The following is a 26,471-nucleotide window of genomic DNA, read 5'->3' as shown; positions in this document are numbered from 1 at the left end:
AAAGTTAGACACAAGTGACAAGTTGCTGATCTGATCAGGCTGCAGGAAGTCATTATCTGTCCATGTTCATTTTCCCATTTATCGCACAAGGTGATGGATCCAGATTCACTTATTTGTAGGGAAAATGTATTTGTGCTCTGATGGACACGCATGGCGCAATTTCCAAAATAGGAATCCAGGCAAAACACCCAACATGTCAAACCCTGAGAATGCGGTTTATCAAAAAACGAGCAAATTGAGCAACACTTGCAGTGTTCACACACTTCATACCCGCCCCTTACAGTAAAAAAAAAAAGGAGCCAGTAATGACGCTGGATCGCTCGCACTGTGTAGCTGCAGGCGGCGTATATTGATTTCTTCTTCAGTGCCACGGCCATGATGTTTACTGCACATTATAAAAACGTCTGCTGCGTGGACATTTGTCTAAACAGTCAGAGAGGCAATCTTGTGGCTTTAACGTAAGTGGATTGGACCCATCCCGGCTGTTTTTTTAAAAATATGGGTGGGTAACGTTTCACTCAGCAGCTTAAGGCAGATTTATGCCTTTGTGTTGATGTTGTGGTATCTTATGTGCAGGGCAATGGAGACGACAAAATTGTTTTGCTTGGCAGCTTGGTCTGCTTTGTATTTTCCCCTACACTTTTCCATTGCAGTTACTATTTGTTGATAGGAAATGCAATATCCTACAGATTTGAAGAAAATGCTCAATAAAGCTCCCTTCCAGTAACGTTTGACCAATGTGTGTTTTGAGATGTAACAAAGCCTCTCCCCCTGGACGGCGTCCTCTAACTGCAGTCAGCTGTGCTTGTAGCCAAGGGAGTAAAGGAAGGTAAACCCAATTACTTTGGGCGTATAATGGATGCACAACATGTCATGATAATGTACAACACATTCGTCTGGAGAGGCGGCCGCGTCACAACAATCTACGGGTTAAATCCTCCGCTGAACTATAAATCATTTCCCCCACTGTAGACAAATCTACGCCAGGAGCAGAGACAACTCCACTTCAGCCTTTAATTAATTAGTAGTAAAGTAAAAAAAAACATTGAGATCCTACAAGCTGTGAATATATATCTACACATATATGGGGTCTTTGGTTTTACCTATTCCACGCTGCATTCCACTGAAGAAAATGGAATGGTTTCGGGGGGAGAATATAATGTATGATGGACAGGTCTGTTTGCTTTGCATTTTAATTTTTCAGACACCTTAAAAGAAGATTGGTAGGGTTGGAGAAAATGAACGCGGACAGGCATGTGGAATGTAGAAGAGGTGGATTGGTAACTGAAGGGAAACCGTTGACGTTCTGAGGAAAGAGCAAGCGAAACCCGCAGGTTTTAATTTTCTGGATGACGCAGCACTTGATCCCTGACCTATAGCTGACTTGCATTTTTTTTGAGGTGGATCCTTGTCATCTCCGTTAATGGATCACCAAGTGGTCATGGTGGCAGCAAATATGTAAACAGACCTGCCAAGATGTTTGCACAAAGCAAATGTATTTTGGCTACCATCGAGTAGGGCTTTTTAATGTTTCACACTTACTTTTCAGAATCCAACATAAGGTAACTAACTCCCTCAAGACCCCTGCATTGGTATTTTACAACATGAAAACTGTGGTTGTTTACAGCTGCAACAGGAGAAGTTCCAGTAGTCTTAAGACCATGTGAAACAGATAACAGAGCTCAGTTTGTGCTGTGTCTGAACAATATGGACGAGGGACAATGAGAGTTGAGATGTGGGCGTGAACACACAAAAGTCAAGTAATTATCAGGTCTGAAGATTTTGAATTGTCCTCAGTTCGCAAGTCGTAACAGTGGGCGGGTAAAATTATTCTGCCATGCCCAGTTGTCCTGTCAGCTTGGTGAAGACGTCTGTGACGGGTACATGCAGCTGCGGACAGAGAGAGCAACTTAAAAACGATAAAGTCATTTGTTCAATATCATGTTTTGGCAAAAAAATAATGGTGCAAATTTCCTGTCCGTTGCTAGTCTAGTTAGTGCGAATGAGCTCAGAGGAATTATTTGGCTTGTTTTCTGTGTAATGTAAACGCTGCCATCGACCTGAACGTCCAACACCAAACTCTGTACAGAAATCTGGCAGTTAACTGTTGCTTGTTGTTAAGTCTATTTGGGGGGGGACAAATTGTTAAATATTTGTACTTAAAGCCAAATTTGATTCTTAGTCGCCTACAGCCTTAAGCTGCTTTCAGACAAACACTGAAGTCAGGACATTTTCCAGAACTTTCCCAGCCAGGGAGTGGACGTGTTGATGACTGTAAACTAAAACGCTGCTTTCCGCAGCGGAATTACCATCAGGTCCTGTCTGCTGCTCCCCTACCAAGACTCAACAGAATGACCCGGAAATGTTCCTGTTGGTGTGAACGCGTCTGACTCGGGCAATCTCCCGCTGGGTTTGTCAAATGTGAAAGGCAAACTCCGGAAAATGTCCGTAACCAATTTTCTGGACTTCATGTCTTAAAGCGGCTTCAGTAGTTATGCTGTACTTTAGTTGGATAAACATTGAAAGAATCGGTTTGGTCTTGGTTTGTCTCTTCACCCCGTGAAGCTGAACAGGAATACTCTGCTATAGCTGAAATGCAGCATGCTGCTCCTACATTTACTAGCATTTCAACTACCAGCAGGGATGAATGTGCTCTATTGTCAGCGCACACTGTCAGATATTTACTGCCAACTTCTGTGTTTATAGGAGCTAGATTCACTTGCAAGACTGACTCATATCAGGTGGAAGTAAGAAGTCGATGTAATGGGCAAAAAAACCCAAAACGATATAGTAGAACTAATTATTCAGTAATTGATACCGTGTCAAAAACCTGCAGTATTAAATCAATCATGAAATTGCTTCTAAATTGCTGCGTACTCCTGATACTCGTCAATTTTTAGAACGTGACACTTTTCAGTAACAGATCACCGCCGCATTGATTCTGGAAAGCAACCGTGTGAGAGTGACAATGGTATTGGAGACTCGCTTTGTTGACTCTGCTTCTGTCAGGCAGCTGCTGGAGGAGAGAGGCTGGCAGTTATTTGAGGTTAATGGTTGTCCATGCCCTCTCTCTAGTTAGACACTCTCATGGCAACACCTCAACTGTCCATGGTACAAACAGCAGTGCAGTGTATTAATCATTCAGCAGTGGCCTGTTGTCTCCTCATACTTAGACGCCCCGACTCTCGAATGGAGCAGCTACACACACACACACACACCACCGTTCTGTGTGGTGCTTGTGTTGCTTTGTTTCTGCACGTCGGCCATTTAACAATTTACAAGGTTAATACTTCTTTCCTTTTTGGATTAAAATGTCCAGAGAAGCTTCATGTAGACAGCGACATGAGCTTGACTGAATGTATTTTGTGCAGAAGGATATTTTAGGTTTTTTTTTCCAGCAGGAATCCTGTCTGGCAGGCTGCCCGTCCAGGAATGCATGTGATAAAGAAGCATACACAAAAGACAAACACACAAGGACACTGATATAAACACACGCCCAGCAGTGTTCGACAAGGGACGATCTGCTCCGTGGCCCCAGGCCTTGTCCTCTCACAACTCTCCCTTCTCCCTCCGCATTTAAGTAAATAATTTAGCCAACACATTTCTTCAACTCGTATTCTGTTTCCATGCTGGATCGAGTAGGGAAAAACCTTGTAACATTGAGTGATGGGAAGAATATTCCCAATGGACATAAAACTTTCAGGGCAGTGTTTTTGGCAGTGTTTGTCTTTTTGAATTCCGTACCCAAAATTGATCTGCTTCTTTTTGAAATGTAATTATATCAAAACTGAATGCAGGGACAGATTGTGTTAAGTTTTAGTTTCCTTTGAGATTTGCATTCTTGCCCCCATACTTGTCTCTTCAAACAGAATTTTTAACCCTAGTTTCAATCCAGTGGTCAAATACTGGATTTATGTGAGGGATTAGGGAAAGAGAGACATAGAGAGAGAGAGAGAGAAAAGATCTGTGCTCACAAACTACATTTTACAACAAGCTTACCAGTGTTCATAGCTGCTTTTGAATTCTTTCCTACGTTCTTGCAATAAAGTGTATGTTGTGTATTGGGGTTTTTCAAGTGCTCTACTGCACTTACATGTACCAGAGCCTTTCAAAGAAAGTTAATTGTTAAACTGTCAAATATCCAGACTCAATTACATTTATTTGTAATAAGAGTTGGATAGCAACATCTTAGGAATCATTACCAAATTGCTGCCAAATACAGGTGTAACAGCCCAAAATATACCCCCTCCCTAGACTATACCCTTTTTTTTATAACTCTGGGTATAAACTGGACTAGCTCAGAATATACCTTGGGGATAAAGATATAACACATGATATTTAACCCTAACTCTATTCTGCTAACTCTGTTACTTAATACCAAATCCAGTATTTTGTACCACAACGAGGAATATACAAATTATGATGGGGAAAAAAATCGACATTGAAATACTGACTTTTTTATGAAAAACACAAGGGGTTATAATCTGGACCTGTGAGGTATATTCTGGGCTAGTCCAGTTCATACCCCGGGGTATAAATTGGCAGGGGGGTTAATGTAGGTTGCTGAATCTGTATTGGCATCACCCACCGAAAAAATCCATATCGTCGGGCTCCAACATGTGCTCTACTTACTTGTGGAAGCATGTGTCATGTATGTTTAAGCTGGCCTGTTGATTTTGGCATTGTCCCATTTGGGAGGAAAAATTTAAAACATTAGAATCTTTAATAAAATCTTTTACAAGTTCAGCTTTTCAGCTAGTTTATTCTTCAAATGTGCTGCTTCTCATTTTAAAAGTGGGGTGGTGTCTTGATACTTACTTCATCTAGGTGAGCTCCCTTCTTTAGTTTTGACATTTCAAATATCATATAAAACAATCTCTGTAATTTTCAATTCAGTGGTCAAGTATTGGGTTAATTCAAATAAACGTACTTTTAATACTTATCACTACTCTTCTTATTCGACAATACGGGATACTTCTCGAGCCATTTTCGGATTGTTGTGAGCTAAAACGGCTGATTTCACAGCATCTTTTCAACTTGCATGAGCAAATTGCAATTTTTCTTTCTTTAACATTCAAACTACAGACAGGGTACGCAGAGGAAAATTACGAGATGCAAATATTATTCTTTGAACTGATGAGGTTAGACGACAAACGGGAGCACTTTTGAGTATGGAGGCTTCAGCAGCCATGTTGATGAATCCTAAACGAATTTAATAATGATATATTATTCAAAATAATTATAAATTTCAGTCAAGCATGAAGTCAGTGAGCTTCACAGTTGACCGCAAACACAATCAAGTGTGCTGCTGTTACTATATCGACTTGCATTGAAACCGTGTGTCTCCATTAAAGAATGAAGACACCAGAGATAATTAGAAGTGTTTTGAGAATCCAAGTGACTCTGGCTTTTGTGTGTGTTTGCGAAATCACGGTGGAGTGAAATGGCTGAGCATGTTAATGGAGCTGCTCTTGTTTTCTGCCCGAGTCGTCTCTGAGCACAGGAAAAAATCAATCTGGCAGCTTGTCGGTGATTTAAGATCAGGGGCTTCCGTACACTCTGGCCAATGTGCAATTGTTCTTTCCGGCCTCCGCGTTGGCTGCTGCCACAGACGAGCCGCAATTTGATATTTATTTGTACTCATGGGTGGGTCAGATTCCCACTTCAGATTGGCTGCCACTATTAAGGCTTGACAAAATCATGTTGGTGGTAGCAGCATTTATTTGTCTATATTTCCCTCTCAACAAATATTGGGGAATAATTTTGAGACTGTTATTATTTCTAATCACATTTTAACAAGTGCTTTGTGGCAGGTACTTGCTTTGCTTGAATGAGCATGAGATCATTTTACTGTCGCAGGCGTTTCCCCTTTCAGTTGACAGTCATTGATGTGGCTCTGATTCATGCGAGAGAGAGAAAATGTGTTTACTACAAATCTTTTAAGTGTGATATTTAGCTCAATTTGATTACAGTTCACACATACTTGACTTCATTCGTCAGCTGCTTAAACATCGAGAGCGAGTCTTTATTCTCTCATATAATCAATTGATATCCCAATCAAAGGGAGCACAAGCTGTCGGCTCGATCCTCTTCTGTGTGATTCCACAGTGTGATTGGTTTGAAAGTTGTCCGCCTCAGATCATTTTCATTCTCTGGGTGAGCATCTCAAATATCTATTGTTTTCATTATACAACATAATTATTGCGACTTTCGACAAGCACTTAATTAAGTAGCTCTTTATCTTTGCATAAAGCATTCAGTTGTTTTTAATCCCTTGTTCACCCACAATTAGACTTTCACTTCATGACGTCTTCTAGATCCATCTGTCTGCCTTAAAACTACAAAAATAATATATATTAGTTTAGGATTAAGTCAATGGACGGAACTGCTCAATACCAAAAGTGATTGACTTTTAGTATTGTAATGTTTCACTTATTTATTGACTTCTGGGCAGCTGCTGTCTTGGCTTTTTTTCAGTCTTCCACAACTTTTTAATTAAGATTTTGTGATGACCAAACATTGAGATTTTTTTAGTTAGTGGTGTCACATAAATAATGGCAGATATGCAAGTTTCTACTATTTTTGAGTGTCGATACCAGAGTATTGACACTAAGGCTACGTCTACTACGTATTCTTTTTTTTAAAATCCAGACGAGCAGTCCCAGTCCAATGCTGCTAAATTTAAATAAATCAGTTTTTCCCTTTAGATACACCAAAGCCCTTTTAGTGTTCTGAATCTGAAAATGCTGATCTTGGACAACTTCTTCTGTCATCGCTCATATCGAGTGCCAGTGAAGTCAATCATGTTTTTATAATTTAATCACAATTTAATCAGTCACAATGCACTGCAATAACTGCTTGAGTCACACCGCTTTGTGTGTTCAAACCAAATGTGACCTCATTTAGTTTCTTCTTCATATTAAATAGAATATTTGCATCTGATCTGATGCTAAAAATTCATACGTTAAATGTAGGAACCACTAACAAACTGAAAGCATTCGGATGAGCTCCAGTGAGCTCCCCCTCGGCTGCCGGTTGTGAGCTACTGTCGTTGACGTATTTACTGATAAAGAACGCTGGTCGACCCACAGCCTCCTGATTCCCATCACCTGTATTGGCTGGGGGCATTTCTGTTTTGGTAATCAGCTCAAGCACACAATCCAATTACATGGAGGTTATGTGGGACTCTGTTGAGGGTGTGCAGCCTCAAGTGATCTGCGGAGGAAAGGATGCACACTGTGCAACAGAAGTTTGTTTTTAAATTCCTTATGTAAGCACTACAGTTGCTTTTTTAATATGCTAACAAGTCATACATTTGCTTTCAGACCAAGAAAAAGAAAAGAAAATAGTCCATCATCATTTGATGGGAATTGATAACATGTAATTGATACAGATGGAGTTATTGATTCTGCTTATTGGTCTGATTCTTTATCAGTTCTCTAAATGATTAGTGTCATTTTTCTGAGTGGGGGACAAATTAGGCCAATACATATTTTCTGTATCAATGATACTATTTTGTTCTCACTGAGTCTGAAAACGGTGGAAACAGTGTAGGAGAATTGCTGTTTAACCTTTGTTTTCATTTAGGTTTTCTTAATAAAAAAAGAAATCTGCTAAATCTGCTTTCATGGCTCTAATGTTATTATATCAACGGGCGTGCTGCTTGGTAGGGAAGAAGTCAAACTTGTGCGCATACAAGGTATTTCTGGAATTTAAGATCATGTTGCGAAGACAGCGGTGAGAAGTATCAGCATATTGATGCTTTTACCACCTTTACTTGAAAATACTTTATATTGACATCACAACTAGCTTTTTGGTCATCTTTCTCCTTTGTGAGATGAAGCCACACTTAGAATAGTTTCTTCCTCTCCACCATGACTCCTTGTTGAAAGTTTCCAGCATCGTCGGCGTACAAGTTTGACGCGTAGTCGATAAATAGACCCTATCGATCTCTGAGGCACATGATTCAAACGATTCGGTGTTTTTCAATTCCCATCGCTAATCTTGATTGGCAAATAGTAATCCTCAGATAGTCAACATTCTGTCTTCTAACGTGTTTTTGCATATAGTTCTGTTTTTTTGGATAGTTTTTGGGTTGTAAGTCATGACTTTACCTAATCATGACTAACGTAAATGTTTTTCTATAGAATAAAACATTTACTTGCACAAGTTACAGATTACAATTGTAAATGTCTTCAAAGTTCTTCTGACCAAGGTCAACAAACCCGGACAGCCTCAATGTTAAAACATATATAAAACTGACAGAAGTTAAACAAACCGTCTTGTAGCTTTGGCCATTTGTTTTATGGCTTTAGTTATGTGTTGGGTGTTGGCTCAGCCCAACTGCTCCTGGATATCCCTCACCGCCCAACCAGTCACTGCTTGTTTGATAGACCCAGCCACAGCTATGCGGAGCATGTAGTTGAGATTTTGGAGGCGTTAAACTCTCCTCTGCGAGCTCTCGTAAAAACCAGACTCGTCCCCTGCATCTCCGCGAGACAAGTTGAAGTAACTTTGCTGAAGCATTTTTCAGCCCTTAATGAGATTTGGAGCACAGGGAGATGAGATGAGGCAATAATCATTATGACTCTATATACGTACCTCAATAAAAATAAAAAAAAACCATCGTGCCATAGAGAAACTTTTTATGATGGTAATTAAAGCACGAACAACTACGAGCAAAGGCCTGGGCCAAGTTTCATGCCAGTAAATATGCATTTGTTACGACTAAAGCAATGCACATGTTTAAAAATGAATGAATGAACAAAGGAGCTGAGTTTACAATACTGTTTGAAGATTTTCTTACCCCTCACACTCGGAGATAGTTCTAATAATCAGACAAGGAAATGTTCATGTTGACACATGCCCTATTTGAAAACCTTTTTATACCTGAGGAGCTGATTTCAAACTGTAACTGCCTATTCTGACAGACAGAACTTGAACTTCCCTCTGGTTTACGCTGTTGTTGTCCGCCGGATATAAACAACAGCCTGAAGTGGCTTGACGAGTCCCGCGTTGTGGTTTGTGCCCGAAAAGATTCAGTTTCAGAACTTTGTGTAAGGATGACATAATGTCTGTTTTATGCACATGCGGCGCTCCTATATCAGTCACGTGCAGAAAACTACATTATGCAAGGTCCAGTTTCACTTGTGTGCCACGGCAAATCGACCAGAAATCGCTTCTACTACCCCCTGTCTTTTTTCTTTTTTTTTCTTTCTCCTTCTGCAGTTTCAAGCCAGCCTCACCCTCATGTGGCCTCTGTGATAGATAGCTGAATGAAACGGGATCTGTGAAAAAAAGGACAAGCACTCTGGGAGATGCACAGCCTGCATGCCTTTCGCTCAACAGGGCACTCATTGGGACATTTCCTCAGCGGGGCCTTTTTTCAAAAGGGGCTGGCGCTGCAGTTCTGGCTAAGGGCAGTACAGTAGGTCAACTGCCGATAGAGTTACAACCTCTCCTTTGTGGAGGTGTTGGACAAATTAGACCTCACAACTGTTTAACCAGTCAAACGGGGACAGCTGCGTCTCCCCACCCTCCGAAACCTGCCACCGACTGTTGTTCCTTTGGCGAGCCATCTGTGAGGAATAAGCAGGCACGGTGATCAAGTGATTGTTCCACAGTTTTACCTCCGTCACTGCTGGGGGTGATATGAACAACCCCCCTCCCCTTAAATGAATCAACACGAGCTCCGTGCGTAATGTGATCCAGCTGCCATTTTGGACTGTTGTTCTAATTAGAGCTGCTACGAAAATTATTGCCAGTCAGAGGAAACAGCCCAGCTTTTTTAAGGCCAGAGCATTAACCCTCAGCACTTTGAGATACAGTATATGCATCTGTTGTATTTTTACTTCTCAAGATAAATCTCGTCTGGTATGCGGTGTCACAACTGCCCTGGTTTATGGAATATTTCTTTGAGCTCTCTCCCATTACCGAGAGATTAACTGTACGACTAACGGTAATGAAGCAGAAAATGTGCAGATATCCCCCGTACAATCTCTTCGGAAGCCGTCGTGGTTATTTTCGAGAAGGTTCAGGACTTGATAAGTCGGCGATGATGAGCCGTATTTGCACAAGGCTAAACTGTCTGTGAATGTGAAGGGAATGTTGAAATAATTTCAGAGTTTGTGGATTAAAGTCGGTCGTTTGTCATTTTACGAGTTTAACAGATAAAGAAGTTAAATAATCAACACCTTTTAGCGAGTGGAGCAAATTAGCTCAACAAAAAAAACCCTGCACTTTCTGGAAGTTTTATCAATTCTTCAGTTCACAGACTTGTTTTAACTGTAACAGAAGTATGTAGGAATTTCTTCATTTTAAAATGATGACTTGTAAGTATTGAAGCTTGTTTTGGTTGAACATGTATTCATTTACTTGTGGATTGTGATATGGCTATGCTGTTTTCAATTCATCATTCTGTCAACAAAAAGGGCAAAATATGTCCCCAAAGTCCAAGATAATCTCTTGTACTTGCCTATTTTAATGAACAAACAATGCAAAACCCAAAAAATATGAACTGATCCTGACGTTTGAGGAGCTATTATAAGCAAAATATTTGGCATTTTACCTTAAAAAGCAGATAACAATTATCAACGAATTATTTTTTTCTGAAGTCAATTCAGTAAATTATTACCACAGCTCTAGATTCTAATGGAAGATGGCGTTTGAATTAAAGCATATTAATCTAGATGTCTTAACAATGCATTGTTCAAAAAGCACATTATGGTGAGGTTAAAATATCATGGGCTCAAGAGCTACATGTCTAGCAAGAAAGTAGTTCAAATATCCATTTTGAAAGCTAAGATCCAAACTTTACCTATAAAGCATAAAACAAACACACCATGGCGACTAGAAAATAATTAAGACCCTACATTCATAATTTTACTGAGCAGATTTTTGTCGGGCTCCACGGTTGTATTTTGTCTGCAGCACAAAGAGAATCGTCAGAACTCGCGCCTGTTTGAGGCAGGATTGATCTCAGCAGCCTCAGCGCCACCCTAGCGTCTTTTGTGCTCAGGCGTCCTTATCCTTCATGCTCTTCATGGCAAAGGGGAGATGAGGACTACGGATGTGGGTTTTAATTATTTACCTTCATGCAGTGAGCATCAAGATTTTTTAGAAAACGGTCTAGACTTTCTGTCTCTTTTCTGGCACCGGCTCATCCTGACATTGAACACCATCATCACAGGGTTATTTACAGTTGCTGGGAGTTTAAATTGAGCCACTGGTCTGAAAGTGATGGCAGTTGAACTTTGCATTGATGCTCAAATTCTCCTGCAAAGAATCACGATTGTATTTTTTTTACAGAGAAATATTTGCAAATGTATGTTTAGATAAAACCTAAAGGGCATCCGGGCTTCTAAACAGCTGCTAATCTGTTTGATCTCAGTACTGTAAAATGAAATGAGTAGCTTTCATTTCTTGAGGTTTAGTTAACAGAGATTTTCTTCTCTCCGTGTTTATCTGCAGTGTGTTTTAAAATTAAATACGGCCGGTATCTGTACAAGAATGTTGTATTTATTTGCTAAGAGATATGAAACACGATGACCTTCGGCCCATATTGCGTAAACAAATGCAACAAAGTGCCTGTTCTCCTGAGACACACACACACACACTAACACACACACACACACACTGGTTCATTCAATGCCTTTGAGCTCCTCTGTTCAGGCAAGATTACCACTGTGCTCTTGAGTTGAAAAGACATGGCTCCATAAACCATGTGGGGGTGTGTGTGAAACCAGCTACTCCTTATTTCCTTATTTATCAGCAGTGACACTATCAGCGGTGCCTCGTGAAAAGCGAGCCAGTCATTCAGAACAGTGGGGCCACCTTGGCTGTCAAAGCAGGATTTAGGCTACATTTCCCACGGTTGCCATGGCGACAGTTGGAAGTGATTATGAAGGGAGGGTTTTGCGGAGCAGGGCTGTCACACCAGTGGGTATTACCATAGTGGTTTGCGCAGTGATCATCAGAGAATTACTGGCTCATGATCAAACGATTTGTCTTATGCGTCTTGTGCCCAATGAAATGCTCCGTTCTGCTTTGACGGCAAAGTTGTAGTACTATTTTCTGTGTCTGAATCATTAGACTCGTCTAAACTATTTTTCTCTCATTTCTTCTCTAGGGAATATGTGGTTAAATGGGACAAGAACGAGTAGACCGTGAGGATTCTCTAACCCTTGCCCCGGAGTCCCAACCGTCTGAGAGGGTGTCGGACCTCACTGAGGCAATCCTGGGCCGTTGGCACTAAAATGTCCCTAAGTGGTGGCACTGCAGGCGGGAAAGGTGTGGACTCTAATGCGGTGGACACTTACGACAGCGGGGATGAGTGGGATATCGGTGTTGGAAATCTGATTATTGACCTCGACGCTGACTTAGAGAAAGACAAACTTGAGATGTCCGGCACCAAGGACGGCATGGCGGCACCACCCAGTGCAGTGGCAGCGTTGCCCGACAACATCAGGTTTGTGAGCCCCGTGTCTGGCTCTCAAGGCAAGGAAAGCAAATCCAAATACAAGCGCAGCAAGAACTCTAAAGACAATAGTAGCAAAGCTTCCGCTGGAGATGGGGGTAAAAAAGAGACTACGGGACGGACTCAGGTGGAGCCGACAGGTACAGCGGCGAGTGCAGGAGCTGCTGCCGGTAATCCCCCCTCTGGGAGGAACATGGAGAAAGGGGGCAAAGCCTCTCGAGGTGTTCTGGGGGGTAAAAAAGACAAAGAAGGGGCCAGTGGGAAAAGTAAGAAGGACAAAACCGACGGAGCCCCAGTCGTGGCGATAGCCGTTGCGGAAAAGGAGGTTGTGTCTCAAGCCCAAGTCGCTTTGGGGAATAGTCGTAACACGTCCTTTGAGAACACACAATCAACAGACTTGGTGGAAGCCAATCTAATGGGGAATATTGCACTTGAACAAGTTGGGATAGTACCAGCGTTGACGGCAAAAACTGAACCGGAGGAGGTGGAAAATGGTAATAGTGAATGCAAGACGTTGAAGAAGGTGAAAAATGAAAAGGTAAGCCCCCCCCCCCCCCCCCCTTTTTTAAACTGTTTTCACTCAGTTGATGAACACAGTTTGCATCTGGTAGAATTAGAGATACAAACATTGTACTGCTTTTAAAATGGAGCTCTAAATGAAACTGCTTGTGGAGGTTTTCTCTGTAAAAGCTCAACTGTGCCCCGGGCTCAGTTGTTTTTGATATGTTGGCAACAAGAACATTCGGTTATTGGCCTTTTCACAAGCCGCTTTTGTCTGTGAAAAGCATCCTTGAGACAGCAGCAGCGACTGTCTTCAGTTTGAATATCGTGGTGTAAATTAATACAGTTAAGACGCAACAGCAGTGAACGTTGCAGTGGCTTCTTGAAGTTGTGATGGCCTGTCCCAGCGGGCTGAGAGATGCTCGCTCCTTTCCTCGGAGCTGCCTGACATGTGATGCATAACAATATCCACTGTTGTTTTCTCTTTTATTCCCACACGGTGAAAGAGGGCACCCTTGACGAATACGTTGCAGAGTCCGCACACAGGAAATTGCCCACACAGTGTTTGCAGCGGAGGATTGTTTCATTTTAAAAGGGGACGCATAAGTGCTTTGATATTTTAAAAAAAAAAGATCTTTATGCTTGTGTTTGTTAAAATGAATGCCAGCCAACATCTGTTGTAATTAAGTGTTAATGTTCTGCACATGAGCGAGCAGGACTGAGTCACACCAGAAGATAATAGAGGATGTCAGTCAAGTTAAGTTAAGTAAATGTCACATGGAATTCCACTCTTCTATTTTTCTCCCCTTCACACAATTTCAACACTGACATTGTTAAACAAGAACAATGTAAAGATCCGTGTAGCCGTTCACCCACACTTATCTTGTTCACTCAGAGTTGATCTATCGCCGTGTCTATTGTGCGCCTCGGAGCAGCCTTTTCATGCTCTCGCAGTATAAAAGACGGCCGAGCGGGGAGGTGCTGAGGACTGTTTTTGTCTGTCATCGTGTTCCACTCTTAATCCCACAAGCCCCAGTAATGCCTGGTGGAGCAGTGTGCGTGTGGGGGAGGGAGCCGCTGCAAAGCATGCCTCCGTCGTTTTTTTCCTGCTGCTCTGAAAGTGGCACGGGGGGATGGGCGGCAAGGAAGCCTGTTTGATTCCTTAAATCCAGGACACCCAGTCATGAGCACAAGCCTTAGAGTCTCCTGGGTGCAGACTGCTGTGAAAGGAAATTTGTGGAAAGTCTTTGTGATCATAATGTATTTAGATTGAAAAGGGCTTTTGAGGGAGATCCACACGAATTGGCTGACAGCATTGAATAAAGGAGAGAGGTCGCAGCTGCTTTCAGATGGCTAACCTGTGAAATGTATCCTTGATGGGGAATAAAAGGACGTGATTATATTACTGCACTCAACAATTTTGTCGTGAAGAGCAGTCTTTAGGTACATTGATGCGTTAAAACTACACGGAACACATGCATTTTTCTCTTAAACAATAATGATAATAAAAAAAAATTGTATATACAGTTTGCCCATTTAAGCATTTTCCATTCTTGACTCACAATGGATAAATACAAATGTTTCATCACATAGGAAAGAGCAGCAGATTGATCAAGAACAACAAGAGTATTGATGGATCCAAACCTGGTGTTGACAACAGTGAGGTTGACAATACCTATTCAACCACAGCTGTATTATTTTTGGAACTGGTACCGGAAAAAAACGGTACTGGTGTGACGTCTAATGGTTCTGGTCAAGAAAAGATTTGAGCCTCTGATAAGACAAGGTTTGCTGCTTTTTTATCATACAAGACTTTTGGTGGACCAGAACAAGACATTTGAAGATGTCAGTTACAGCAAATGTTTTAAATATTTCATAATTTAGGTGATTGCAGATTAATTGATAGTGGAAAATAATCATTGGTTGCGACCCTAATTAACCAGTGGTTTACATTTTGATAATGCAAAAGTTATTTCTGATATTCTGTTACACAAACTGGTTTTCTGCTCTACAGCCACTTATTTTGTATTAATAGTCTATTTTGCCCCAAAGCAAGTCGCACAACCTGCAGTTCCATTTGTGGCCACTATGCAAGATGCGCAGCTCAGTGCTGTTCCTTGGGGTGTTAGCTAACTCTTTACACATAAAATGTACATTAGTTACAGTTGCCGTTGCTAGCACACAAAATTGAATTCCACACGCCTGTTGAACTGAAATCGTCTCTGTAACAGATATTACCCCATAACACCAACCCCCCCCATGGTGGCGGCAGATCCCATTCCCTCATCACACTGTAGCCGCAGACGCTTGGGATCAGTGCTAGGCTGCGAGTAATGATTGTTTCAATATTGATTCATTAGATGATTTTTTTTTTTAACTAAAGTCATGTATGTAGTCATGAGAAATAAACAAAATCCTCACATTTGAGAAGGTACAAGCAGCAAATGTCTGACCCGTTTGCGAATTCCTAAAAAGTTGATACGATTAATTATTTATCAATTTGCAGTGGATTGACTAGACGTTGCAGTTCTACTTCATGTCCACAGGCTTGAGTTTCTGCAGAAACTGGGAAACTGACACTGAATCTGACGAACAAACAAAAATCCTACCCGACTCACAGCTTCACATAAGGGAATCCTACTCACTAGCTTATGTTTGAGGTTCCAAACTCCCAGTATTTGATTCTTGTGGCTTATAAAATGTAAAAACAGAAGAAGGAATATTGCTCTCTCATTTCTTTGACATTTTCCACTAACACAGAACATGTATACAACCATCCTTCATCGTTTCTAAACGTTTGTATGATGTGCATGTTTTGAATAGTTAAATGAAATAATACAAAGAAATGTCATTTAGATAAAAAAAATTGTCATCCCTCATTATAACCTGCCTGTTAATTTAAAAATGACTCGCTGTCCTACGTCTTGAGTGTAATCCAGGCATTAATCAGCATGTGTCTCGGTTGCAATCCCGTTCTCCATGGTCGAGGTGTAATAGTGTGGCTACATTGTCGGCGTCCTCGGTTAAAGCTCCCCGAAGCATTGGCCCCTCGGATGCTGAATAAATCATCTCCACTTCCTCGGTACAAGTGCTAACCACCTCTGAGTGTGTCTCACTCTCCCACCTCTCATTATACAAATCTGGAGGAGCAAGGCATTCATCAGCTGCCTCTGTGTGCCACTGGCCTTGATAAATGGAGCAGCTCTCATGGAAAATTACATTGGCAATGTTACTTTGAAAAAGGGGGAGAGAGGGAGAGAGAAAAAGAAAAGGAAAGGGCCGCACTTGAATGAAAGAGCACAGCCACCGCTCTGCATCGCTGCTGATGTCCAGCTCGGGGAGAGGGGGGATCTCATGAGAGATGGCTTGAGTTCTTTCCCTTTGCCTCTGCCTCCGCCCGACTGACTGCTGCTATTGTGTTACAGCTCATTCCTTTTAAGTAGTGCCAGTTTCTAAAGGGTCTGCAACAGAGGAGAGACTGACTTATCTTTGAGGAGAGGATCTAATCTGTCCGTGCTAATTCTGTAGAGATACGCAGGGTTGTTGCTTTGCAAACAGAAAATGCAGCAGAGTAAAAAAAATAAATTCTAACTGTTGAATGACTTGAGAAATAGTTTCAGAAAACCACTTCCTCCCACACCTTTCCGATGTCAGATCGGGGGATAGGCATCTAACCATAACTTTCCAAAACCGTTAGTCGGACAGTCACACCCACTTCACGCTGTGAAGTTTTTTGTCAGTGGTATAAAGGTGAGACAGAAGCCAGTGTTAAAAACTCTTTCCCTGGTTCTAGTTTTTAAACTTCTTTCTAAATATAATATATATTACGGAGTGCAGCAACACACATGCCTTCCAAGTGACGGACACGTTTGATTTACGATGTAGTCGAACCTCAGACGTTTCTAAAAATCCCCAACTATGGGAAATGAAGCCAATTGGGAAGTGCCTGAAGCCTGTATTCTCTGGAACGACGACGGGAATAGCGAGAATTCATCATAGACTATTTCTTCAATACCCTTAGCAGCCCCGATAACGAGCTTATTGATACTACGGCCTTTTCATAATTCAGCCCCCGGGTTTAATACCGGGTTTCGCTACCCATCCCCCCTCGCTAGCCTAGCAACATTAAATGCTACATATAACCCACAATGCAAAGCTCTGTAAAATACCATAAGTATGCGTAAGTATCTCTCCATTAAAAAAATAAAAATATCTGTTGGCTGTAATGAATGCACGTGCAGTTTTCTGTAACAACTTGTATTAGATTCATTACGGTATGCGCTTTCCGGTCTGAACCTTCTGTACAATTCCTCTGAAAATCAGATCATACGTCCAAATTAAGATCGATTGCGGTATAAGATCGTCAGATCGCCCACCCTACAATGGGTTACGTCACGTTGGGTTAGCTCTTGAGTCGGACGATACTTGATATGATCTAATTTTCGGCTGCAACTAAGGATTATTTTCATGAATGATTAATCTGTTGATTATTTTCTCCATCAATCGATTAGATGATTGGTCCATAAAATGGTGAAAAATTTCAATAGTGTTTCCCAAAACCCCAACATGATGTTTTGTTTTGTCCACACACCAAAAATATTTATTTTACTGTCACAGAGAAAAATATTCACATTTTAAGAAGCTGAAATCAGAGATTTTGCTTTTTCTCTCTATCAAAAAACCCCAACTTGAACCAATTAATCGATTATGAGAATAGTTGGCGATTAATTTAGTAGTCGATTACTAACAGATTAATCGATTAACTGTTGCGACTCTTAATCTAATTCTGTCTGATCATTATTTTACCCCAATACACACATCAAGGGATGGCATGTTAGCTGGGTTACATTGTAGAGCTTTACAAAACATGATGTTTACATTTGTGTTCTGTGTAATGATCACTGAATATCTCACTGTTTGTTTGGAATAAACCGGAATAACCCAGTAGATCCACAGAAGGTTGATGATAAATCATACTATGAATTATCTGCGAACCCTGGTTCGTAGCTGTTGTGATCTTTGCGTTGTTACCTCTGCTCATTTGAAGCGTTCGCCCTCAGGGAGGCCCTCACTACTGCAGGAGGAAAACATTTGACACTAATTGTTTTCCATGTCTGCCATCGGCCACTGCCTCCACAGTGAAATGTGAAATGTTTTGGGCTCGTGGGCCAAACGAAACACTGGAAAACAGAAAGTGTTAAAGTCAAATAAGGGAAGTCCGTTAATGGGCATGTTTTTAATAAGTGAACAGCTGTTAAAATGGATATAAACATATAGCAATATTAACATTTGGTTGGATTTTTCGTTTAATGTTTTCATAAAATGTGAATGCTCGGTGTCCCTGGGATACTGCATTTTTCAGTAGACTGACTCGCATGCCGTGCATACCACACATTTTCAAGGTTTACTGTGCCCGGTACCTCACCGACAGCGAATCAGCTCAGCAATGAGCTCGCTATGGCCTGTGTGTGTACGAAGAGCACAGTCCAGCGTTTTCCTGCACCTACACTTAAAAACAATTTTCAAACTCAAATTGCCAGTCATAAACCTCGGCCCTAAACATCCATATTCAAGAGTTGTTGTAACATAAACCCAGTACAGCTGAACCACAGATTCAGCAATTGAGTTTTGGAAGAAGAGGAACGCCTCCGCCCACAAAGTTTACGGCCTTGTTGCAGAGGAAGACATTGTCGAGAGGCACCGCAGCGTTTCTTTTTTTTATTTGTTTGGAAATATTTCATGCTGGGAGCAGGTTCTCTTCAGTCGTAAACATGGCCTGTAGTCACCTCAAACCAAAGTCAATGTTTAGTTTGTTTTATGTCCCATCTCCCGCCCTCACGGAGGCTTTTTAGGATTTGCTGTCACTTCATCAAAACTCTACCCCTAAATGGCAGATCATGAATTGTGGCAGATCGTCATTATTTCTATATGAAAGATCAGTAAAATTGACTAAAAATGACCATTTCCATGATATCTTGATTAGAGCTGCAACAGTTAATATATTAATCTATTAGTGATTCTATAACTGAATGAATCGCCAACTATTTTGATAATCAATTAATCGGTTCAAGTGGTTGAATGCGAAAAAGGTCAAAATTCTCTGATTTCTTCTTAAATGGCAATAGAAATAGAAAATATTTCTTTGCTTCTCTATGACTTATATAATAAATATCTTTGGTGTGTGGGGAAAAAACAAAACATCATCTTGGGTTTTGGGAACACGATCAATATTTTTCAGAATTTTATCGATAATCGAGAAAATAATCTACAGATTCATGGATTATGAAAATAATAGTTAGTACATTTGCTTATTCAATGTCAAAAATTGTGAAAATATGCCATTGCAACAGAGACCTGAGTCCTCATGTGTCCAACTAACAAGATATTCAGTTTACAGAGATGCGACATAAAAACGCTGGAAATCATTACATTCGAGAAGCCAAAATAACAGAACATTGATATTTTCCATTGTAATTATTTGGAAAGCTCAATTAGTCAATAAGTGGACCCTAGCTACCCCTTTTTTATCTCTCTGTCCAATTAATCCACAATTTGTGAGCTTGAGAAAATAACAGGTCATATTTGATGTGTGTGAAAACCCTGAGCTCACTGAAACGGGATCATATCTTCTTTAAACATCAGTATCAATTTAGAAACTGGATTTCACAAAACACAAAACCCGATGTTCAGATTTTCTACCGGGGAAGTAAAACACTTTTTGTAGAGAAAGAGTGCAAATCACAGATCTGTCAAACAAAGCCTCCGTCATGCTTTGTCTCTTCCTCCCCCGTCTTTCTCTCTCCCTCCTAAGCGTTCCACAAGGTGTGTTGTGCTGTGTCTGGATCAGCTTACTAGGAGGGAGGCGTTCGTGGGGGGAAGGGAGCAAAGGCTTGTACAACTAATTCAGCTCATGAAAGACTTATGCAGCAAGGAGCAGCTGTCTTCCATTGTCAGCCTGCGAATTTCCAGCGTGCCTCATTTCGCCTCTCTCAACGCGTGAGTAGCGAGGGAAGAGGGAGAACAGAGAGGAGACGAACCCAAACAGGAAGGTTAAAAAACAAGCAGTAACAGAGAGAGAGACGCAAATGTGGAGACTTTCGTTTGCATGAACTCGAACGTGGGCCTCGTTCTGTTTTTCTCTATTTAAAACTGTGGTGGGTGTGCGGTTGGACCATGGTCTAATAATAAACCCTTAGCCTCTTCAGACCCAGTGCGCAGAGCGCAGACAGATAAAACAGGGCTCTGCTGTGGCGAGAGGGGAGAGAGAGGGCATACGAGGGGTAAGAGGGTGGAGTGGGGTGGGGGGGTAAAGAGAACTGACTGAGATTAGGAGGGGAGGGAGGGTTGCACAGTGTTATGAATGGATAGAGTCTTTAACCCCCCCAACACACTGAATAGTTTGTCACAGGCTGCTGCGGCTGTATGTGGAATGAGAGGAACTGGCTGAGAGCTCTTGGATTCCTGAATCCTTGAGGCATGTGGTCTGATTAGCAGAACAAAACCCACACAGTGGGGAGGAGCAGACGTCCCCCCCCCCTCCGTCCCTCCCTCCCTCCTCAAATGGAATTTTTTCTACCAGCGAGGGAAGAGGTGGCTCAAAGTTGGTACTGCCTTGGTCGTAAAAGAGTTTGCAGACTTGTGTTTGGGGATTTCTCACTTGTTTCTGAAAGGCTTTGCCTCTGCACAATCTCTTTTGTTTTGGCCATGTGAAAAGAATTTTCCTCCTCCTGCTCAGGTCTGTGCTCACGGAGGCTCGAACACTTTAGATTCTGGACGTTTTTTTCTGGTGAACTTGTGAAAATAATCGTCTGTCGAAACAAGTTTTTTTTTTTTAGCCTCTAAAACGCTTGATGAGAAACATTTCTAGTCCAAGAGCTTAACCGCTTGAGAAAGGTTTTTTTTCTTCCTTCAGTTTAACAAAGAGGAAGTTAACAGCAAGGCAGTGTTTGAGCAAGAGTGATTATAGAGAGGATTACGTTTCTCTCCCTCCCCCCTAATACTTCTCTAAAGGGATTGTTTGCAGCCAGTTTGTTAAATGCAGCGAACTCATGGAATCACTAATGTTTCCGAGGAGAAACTCTTTACCTCATTGCACCTTTGCTTAATTTTTTCTGTTTTGTTTTTCTCTCTCTCCTGTATCAATAAATTGAGTGAAAACCACTGAAATCTTCAGATGAGGTTCATTATGTATAATTACTGCCAATCTTCAGCGAGATGGTCAGTGATTGTACTTTACCATGAATTAGTCCGATGCTACCTAGTTGGGTAGACACTTAAAAACAAAGGTGTGTTTTTCCCGTTAACTTTTTTCGAGCTGTAGCTTAAAATAAAATTGTGGCTGATTATTTTTCATTATTATATGCCAGTTATTTTATTTTATTGAGAGATCAATTCATTGGTTGGTTTAATAAAACATCAAAAAATAACCTTGACAATTACTGAGAGCACAATGGGACCTCATTACATGTCTCGGTTTGTGTGAACATTCCAAAGAATTTCAATTTACACTTGAAAAACCTAATTAATTTTCTTTAACTAATAGTTCAACAAAGTGTTCAGTAGTTACTTCTGTTTGAGTTGGAAAGTAAGAATGAGATGATGACGTGTGTTCTGCAGCAAACTGGACCTATTAAAATAATAGATTTCTTAAATAGATTTCTCCTTCAGTTTAAATGGGAAACATGATGCATATAGTCTATATGTGAGTATATGACATACAGTAAAATAAAAAGATATACTCTACCCAGGAAGTTATTTCCTAAAAATATGACTTGGTTGTTGTATGGCCTCTTTGAAAACAAGTATACACGTTCGCGTGGCTTGTTTGAAAACAAGTATACACGTTCGCGTGGCTTGTTTGACGGCTTCACAGTCAGTAACTTGTCATGCTGTTGCAGTGGAGAGACTTTGGATACTGGACAGGAGAAAGTTTAGTGAAGTTGAAGTCTAAACGGCAACAGTTATTCGATTAATCGATTAGTAATGGACTACTAAATTGATTGCCTACTATTTTGACAATAGATTAATCCGTTTAAGTGTTTTTTATGGGGAAAAAAGGTACAAGTTAGATGATTTCAGCTTTTTAAATGTAAAGGAAACACTGTCGTAATTTTTCACTATTTTATGACATTGTATGGACCAAACACCTAATCACTTAATCGAGAAAATAATCAACAGATTGATCACAAATTTTTAGTTGCTGCCCTATTGAAGTGTCCTCAGATGAGAGGATGATGTTTTGTTGTGGAAGATTTGCACCACAAAGCCTCTCATTGGTAATTTAATGAAACAGTAGTGAAACAAAGGTTATATATAATTTTGTAAACCCCTGTTATTGTCCAACTTCATTAAAACAAGCAGAATTTTCAGCTGAATTTGTTGTATTAAAACCATATATCAGAGGAATGGTTGTCTCTCAGGTATACATGAGATAGTTATGCTTTTACAGTCGCAGACGTTTTAGTGTCAGCTGCTGGTACACACAACTGGGCTTGTCATTTTACACGCAGTTAAACCCTCACCGAGGTAGACATCTGAGCAAACACACATAATGGCTAATCCATTTTCTTATCTGTCAGATGGTGTTGTTTGGAGGTGTTATTTTCTTTTCCTTTTCCTTTCTGGCTGAGGAGACTCGCCGGGCTTATCCCTCTCATTACATTTCGCTGGATGTCAAAAAGACTGTCTGCCAAAAATAGAGCGGCAGTCCACATTTCGGCATGAGAAATCATGGAGAGGCAAGTCCGATCATGTGTGAGCCTTCCCCCCACGCTCCGTCTTGCCCATGAGCCAAACGGAGAGGTCAGCCTCGAGAGCAAAAGCTTTTATACAAGCTTTGCTCTAATCCAGTGACTATCATGCCCATTTGGAGCATAATTGAATAGCCACCCCTTGTATATTAAAAAAAAAGAAGAATTTAACAACATAGAGGTCTGCTGCGCTCTTTTATGACGAGTATACATTTGAGATTTCGCTTCGTGGCGTGTGCATGCGTGCTTCCAAGCTTGGAAGTACAGATCTGAGATGAAAGGATTCTCTTCCCTATTCTAATCCACACAGACAGCCAGGCCCTTGTGATTATTCCTGCCCCCTTCTCTCCACTCATCTCTCTGAATGCGGGGCCTTTCTAATTCACCCTAAAAAGGGTTTCAAAAGGGGATTATACCACTGATAGAAATTAAAGGGAGAACACGTCCGTCCTTTGGGACCAATGTCAAACACTCACGATTCCACGGTGGCTTTGGCGGCGCACAACTTCGGGACAGTTATAACTGGATCGCATTTTTCGTCAGTCTCAAACTACTGATAAAAAAAAGGTTTAGTAATAATATTTTTTGAGAGGTAAGTCCCCAAAGATTGACATGAAGACAGCAGCACCAGAGCAAACGCCTTCGTACAATTTGTTGCTCTGCAAGGCTTCACTTTACAAAAGCTGCTTTCAGACATGCACCGAAGTCCAGACATTTTTCCTGGAGGGGCAGTATGGGAGATTTCCCGGAAAATGTCAGTGAGCCCATGTCAGAACACAGTAGGAAAATCTCAGTCGGCGTGTTGATAACTGTTAACAAAAACTGCCGTCCTGCATTCTCTGCCCAGACGCCACAGAATGTTCCGGAAAATGTTCCTGCTTTTGCGAACGTGTCAGACTCATTTTCCAGAGTCCATGTCTGAAAACGGCTGTACAGAAATGAATAGTGCATTCCTGTGAATCTGTTTTTCTCAAGAAGTGGAATTTCTATATTGTGAATATTTAAAAAAAATATCCCTTGTTTTTTTACAATACAAAAGTGGCTTTTTTATTGATGTCCTAAGAATATCATAAAGTTGACTGTTATTGGAAAACATTATGTTCCAGTCAATTGAACAGATTTTTGTATTACCACAAATTAATCTTTCAGAAGGGTATAAAAACGAAACAGTACCCTTGCTCCACTATTGTGAGGGGGGAAAATAAAAGTGCTTCATTCTTTTTGTTCGGCAGGATTTCCATCGGATTTACTAATTCGGAAAAGCGTTTGGTTCTCATGAGATTATTACACTGAAGCTCTTCATGTTTAACATGTTGGTGGGGGTGAAGAGTGGTAAAGCATCATGTGGCCTCACTGACCTGGGACATAGTCCAACAACTTAACGCTTCATTACCACTCAATCCCTTAAATCCTCGCTACAATCTACTGCTCTTCAAGATCAAATAGATAAACAAATAAATCAATACACTACATATGTACTATAAGTGTAGACACACTGTCGGATTGTACCGTTCCCCTGCTCTGACCAGAGTTTCGCTCCGCTCGCTGCCAAATCCTTTCATACCCGATGACATGGAACTATTTGACTTTGGCATCAAGGATGGGTCACTGTTTACACGACATTTTCAATTTATGCAGCTTGTGGAGGCTCTTCGATCACTGCCTGACTTGGCCCGTGAAGGGCGAGAGTACTAAAATAATACTATATAAAGAGTTATGATGAAGTTATTGTCAGTGGAACGACCATATAAACCAGCCCTGCACTGCAGATGACTCAGCCCCAAACGCTGACTTCAAAGTGCACGCAGGGTTTAGGGCGTTATTCAATGCCAAGCGTGAGTGTTGATGGATGGAGCCTGGCTCAATGGCAGCGTCTTTCCAGTGTATGTGAAAAATTTACAAGCTATTAATGGTTTAGATGTTTACAAATACTGTAACCAATACAGTCCACTCCTTTTTTTAACTCTCTCTCTTTGTCCAGAAAAATCACATTTTCTTAATCGTACAGACTTTTGATCCCCGCGTCTTTTTATAAATGATTTGTATTCGCACGATTTACTACATTAAAAGCCTCAAATGCCATAAGTGATGAATGTTGGTCGTCCTCTGCGCATACCTCTCCTCACAAATTGGTTGTGTGCCAGTGACTTTAAAGTCTCCAGCGTTTGAGGGTTTTGATTTTCTCATGCTGTTTCCTTTCCTTAAACAAGCGCACCGCATGCATCAAAGTCACCCCTGCCACAGCGGAGTTCCTTTTATGAATGCTGATCTGCTCGTGGGAGGCTGCGTCAGTGTCCTTGAATACAGAAGCTTTACATTATCTGTTGTAGATGGAGAAAAGAGTCCGCTGTCAAAATAGAGTTCATCTAAATTTGCTGGGGTTTTTTTTCTCTCTCTCTCTCTCTCTCTCTCCCATTCGTGTTCCAGACCCATTTGGTCAGCAGTCTTGTCGGTGGGTTTTTTATTCACTGCAGTTGCGGGTAGAGGCTGTGATGTGGGTTGTTCAGCTGGGAATGATTCTGTAACAACATAACGGCAAAAAACATTTAAGAATCCAGGTGGATGTCGCTCTTTAACGGACTCCTCGTTGGTGGACACGCTGAACTACCATACTTCCTGGGGTCAACACTCACTTTCATTATGAATGCCATTTTATTTTCCACAATACATGTCTCTGGAGTGGGGAAGAAACGCATGTAAACAAAAAAAAATGCAAACTCTACATTAAATTAAATTACATTACATTAAAAATGCAGGGCCAATATCCTTTTAGCTTTGAACTCTTATTCATTTTGATGGGGCCAGAAGGAAAATTTAAATCTGGCTAAATCGCTTGCACAGCGTTACTAGGCAACATTCAGTTCCCCCCATATATATTGCTATATATATATCATAAAAGTGTTGCAATTGTTTACAATGTCGGTAGAGTTTGTGTGAAGCAAGGTGGCTCATTTCCACTACAAAGCACCGCGGGAAACCCTGTTCACGGCGTCTGATGATCTTTAAACTCCTGGATGCATCGCAAACTGGCTTTGTCACACTGCATTGTTGTCAGGGGTTCCAGTGAAGTGTTTGTGATCACCGTGTCACCTCTTTAGTTGATATGGTGAAACAGGTAAGCACAACAGCTGCTTATTTACACGCCCGGCAGGTGCAAAGCAACTGTCTCTTTTTAAGCTCTGTTTTTGGTCTCTACCAACTCCTGAGGGAAACATCCGTCTGTTTTGCTGCTAAACGCTCCACTGTGCCCACCAGGTAGAGCCCAACTGTGTGGCTGTCTGCAGTTTGGTGTTGAGGAGGTAGAGTGCACTGGGGTTGTAGCGCTTTTTTTGGGGGGGATGAAAACAGCTGCGTCCTGTTGTGGAAAATGGCAACATGGCGGCAGAGACAGTGAAACCAAAATGTTAAGTTGTGGGACTGACTCCTACGAGCTGAAACTCACTACGAAGCACCTTGAAGCTGTAAAATTCAGGTCATGATTCTCTCTAGGTTTATCACGACCAGTGAATTCTTTCACCTCACGTCATTCGATTCTTTGTCATTCTTAAAATATTGATAATAGCAGCTTTTAGCGTTAACGTTGGACCAGATCCGCACCTCTGGAATCACTCAGGAATGTAAATATGAAAAGTGGCTCACACTGGGCTGGTTTTTGTCTTAAAGTACTTCACTGGACAGGATGAAGCGCTGAACGTTTGGTATTTTAAGAGTGGATGTTATTCCTCTTAAACTACGGCAAAACGTCC

The 26,471-nt window shown here is 41.2% G+C and overlaps 1 protein-coding gene across 2 annotated transcripts in view; it reads left to right on the top strand.

Annotated features, from left to right (window-relative positions):
* Positions 1–26,471, top strand: part of LOC118302607 (zinc finger protein 609-like) — a 71,612-nt gene that overhangs the window by 8,351 nt on the left and 36,790 nt on the right. For both annotated transcript variants that reach the window (XM_047331453.1, XM_047331452.1), the window contains exon 2: positions 12,128–13,013. In XM_047331453.1, the coding sequence (XP_047187409.1) occupies positions 12,255–13,013 (759 nt within the window). In that variant the 5' untranslated portion in view covers positions 12,128–12,254. The remainder of the gene's footprint in view (positions 1–12,127; positions 13,014–26,471) is intronic.

This window comes from Scophthalmus maximus, chromosome 4 (assembly GCF_022379125.1).
Source record: "Scophthalmus maximus strain ysfricsl-2021 chromosome 4, ASM2237912v1, whole genome shotgun sequence".
Lineage (NCBI taxonomy): Eukaryota > Metazoa > Chordata > Actinopteri > Pleuronectiformes > Scophthalmidae > Scophthalmus > Scophthalmus maximus.
This window is presented reverse-complemented; position numbering and strand designations above follow the sequence as displayed.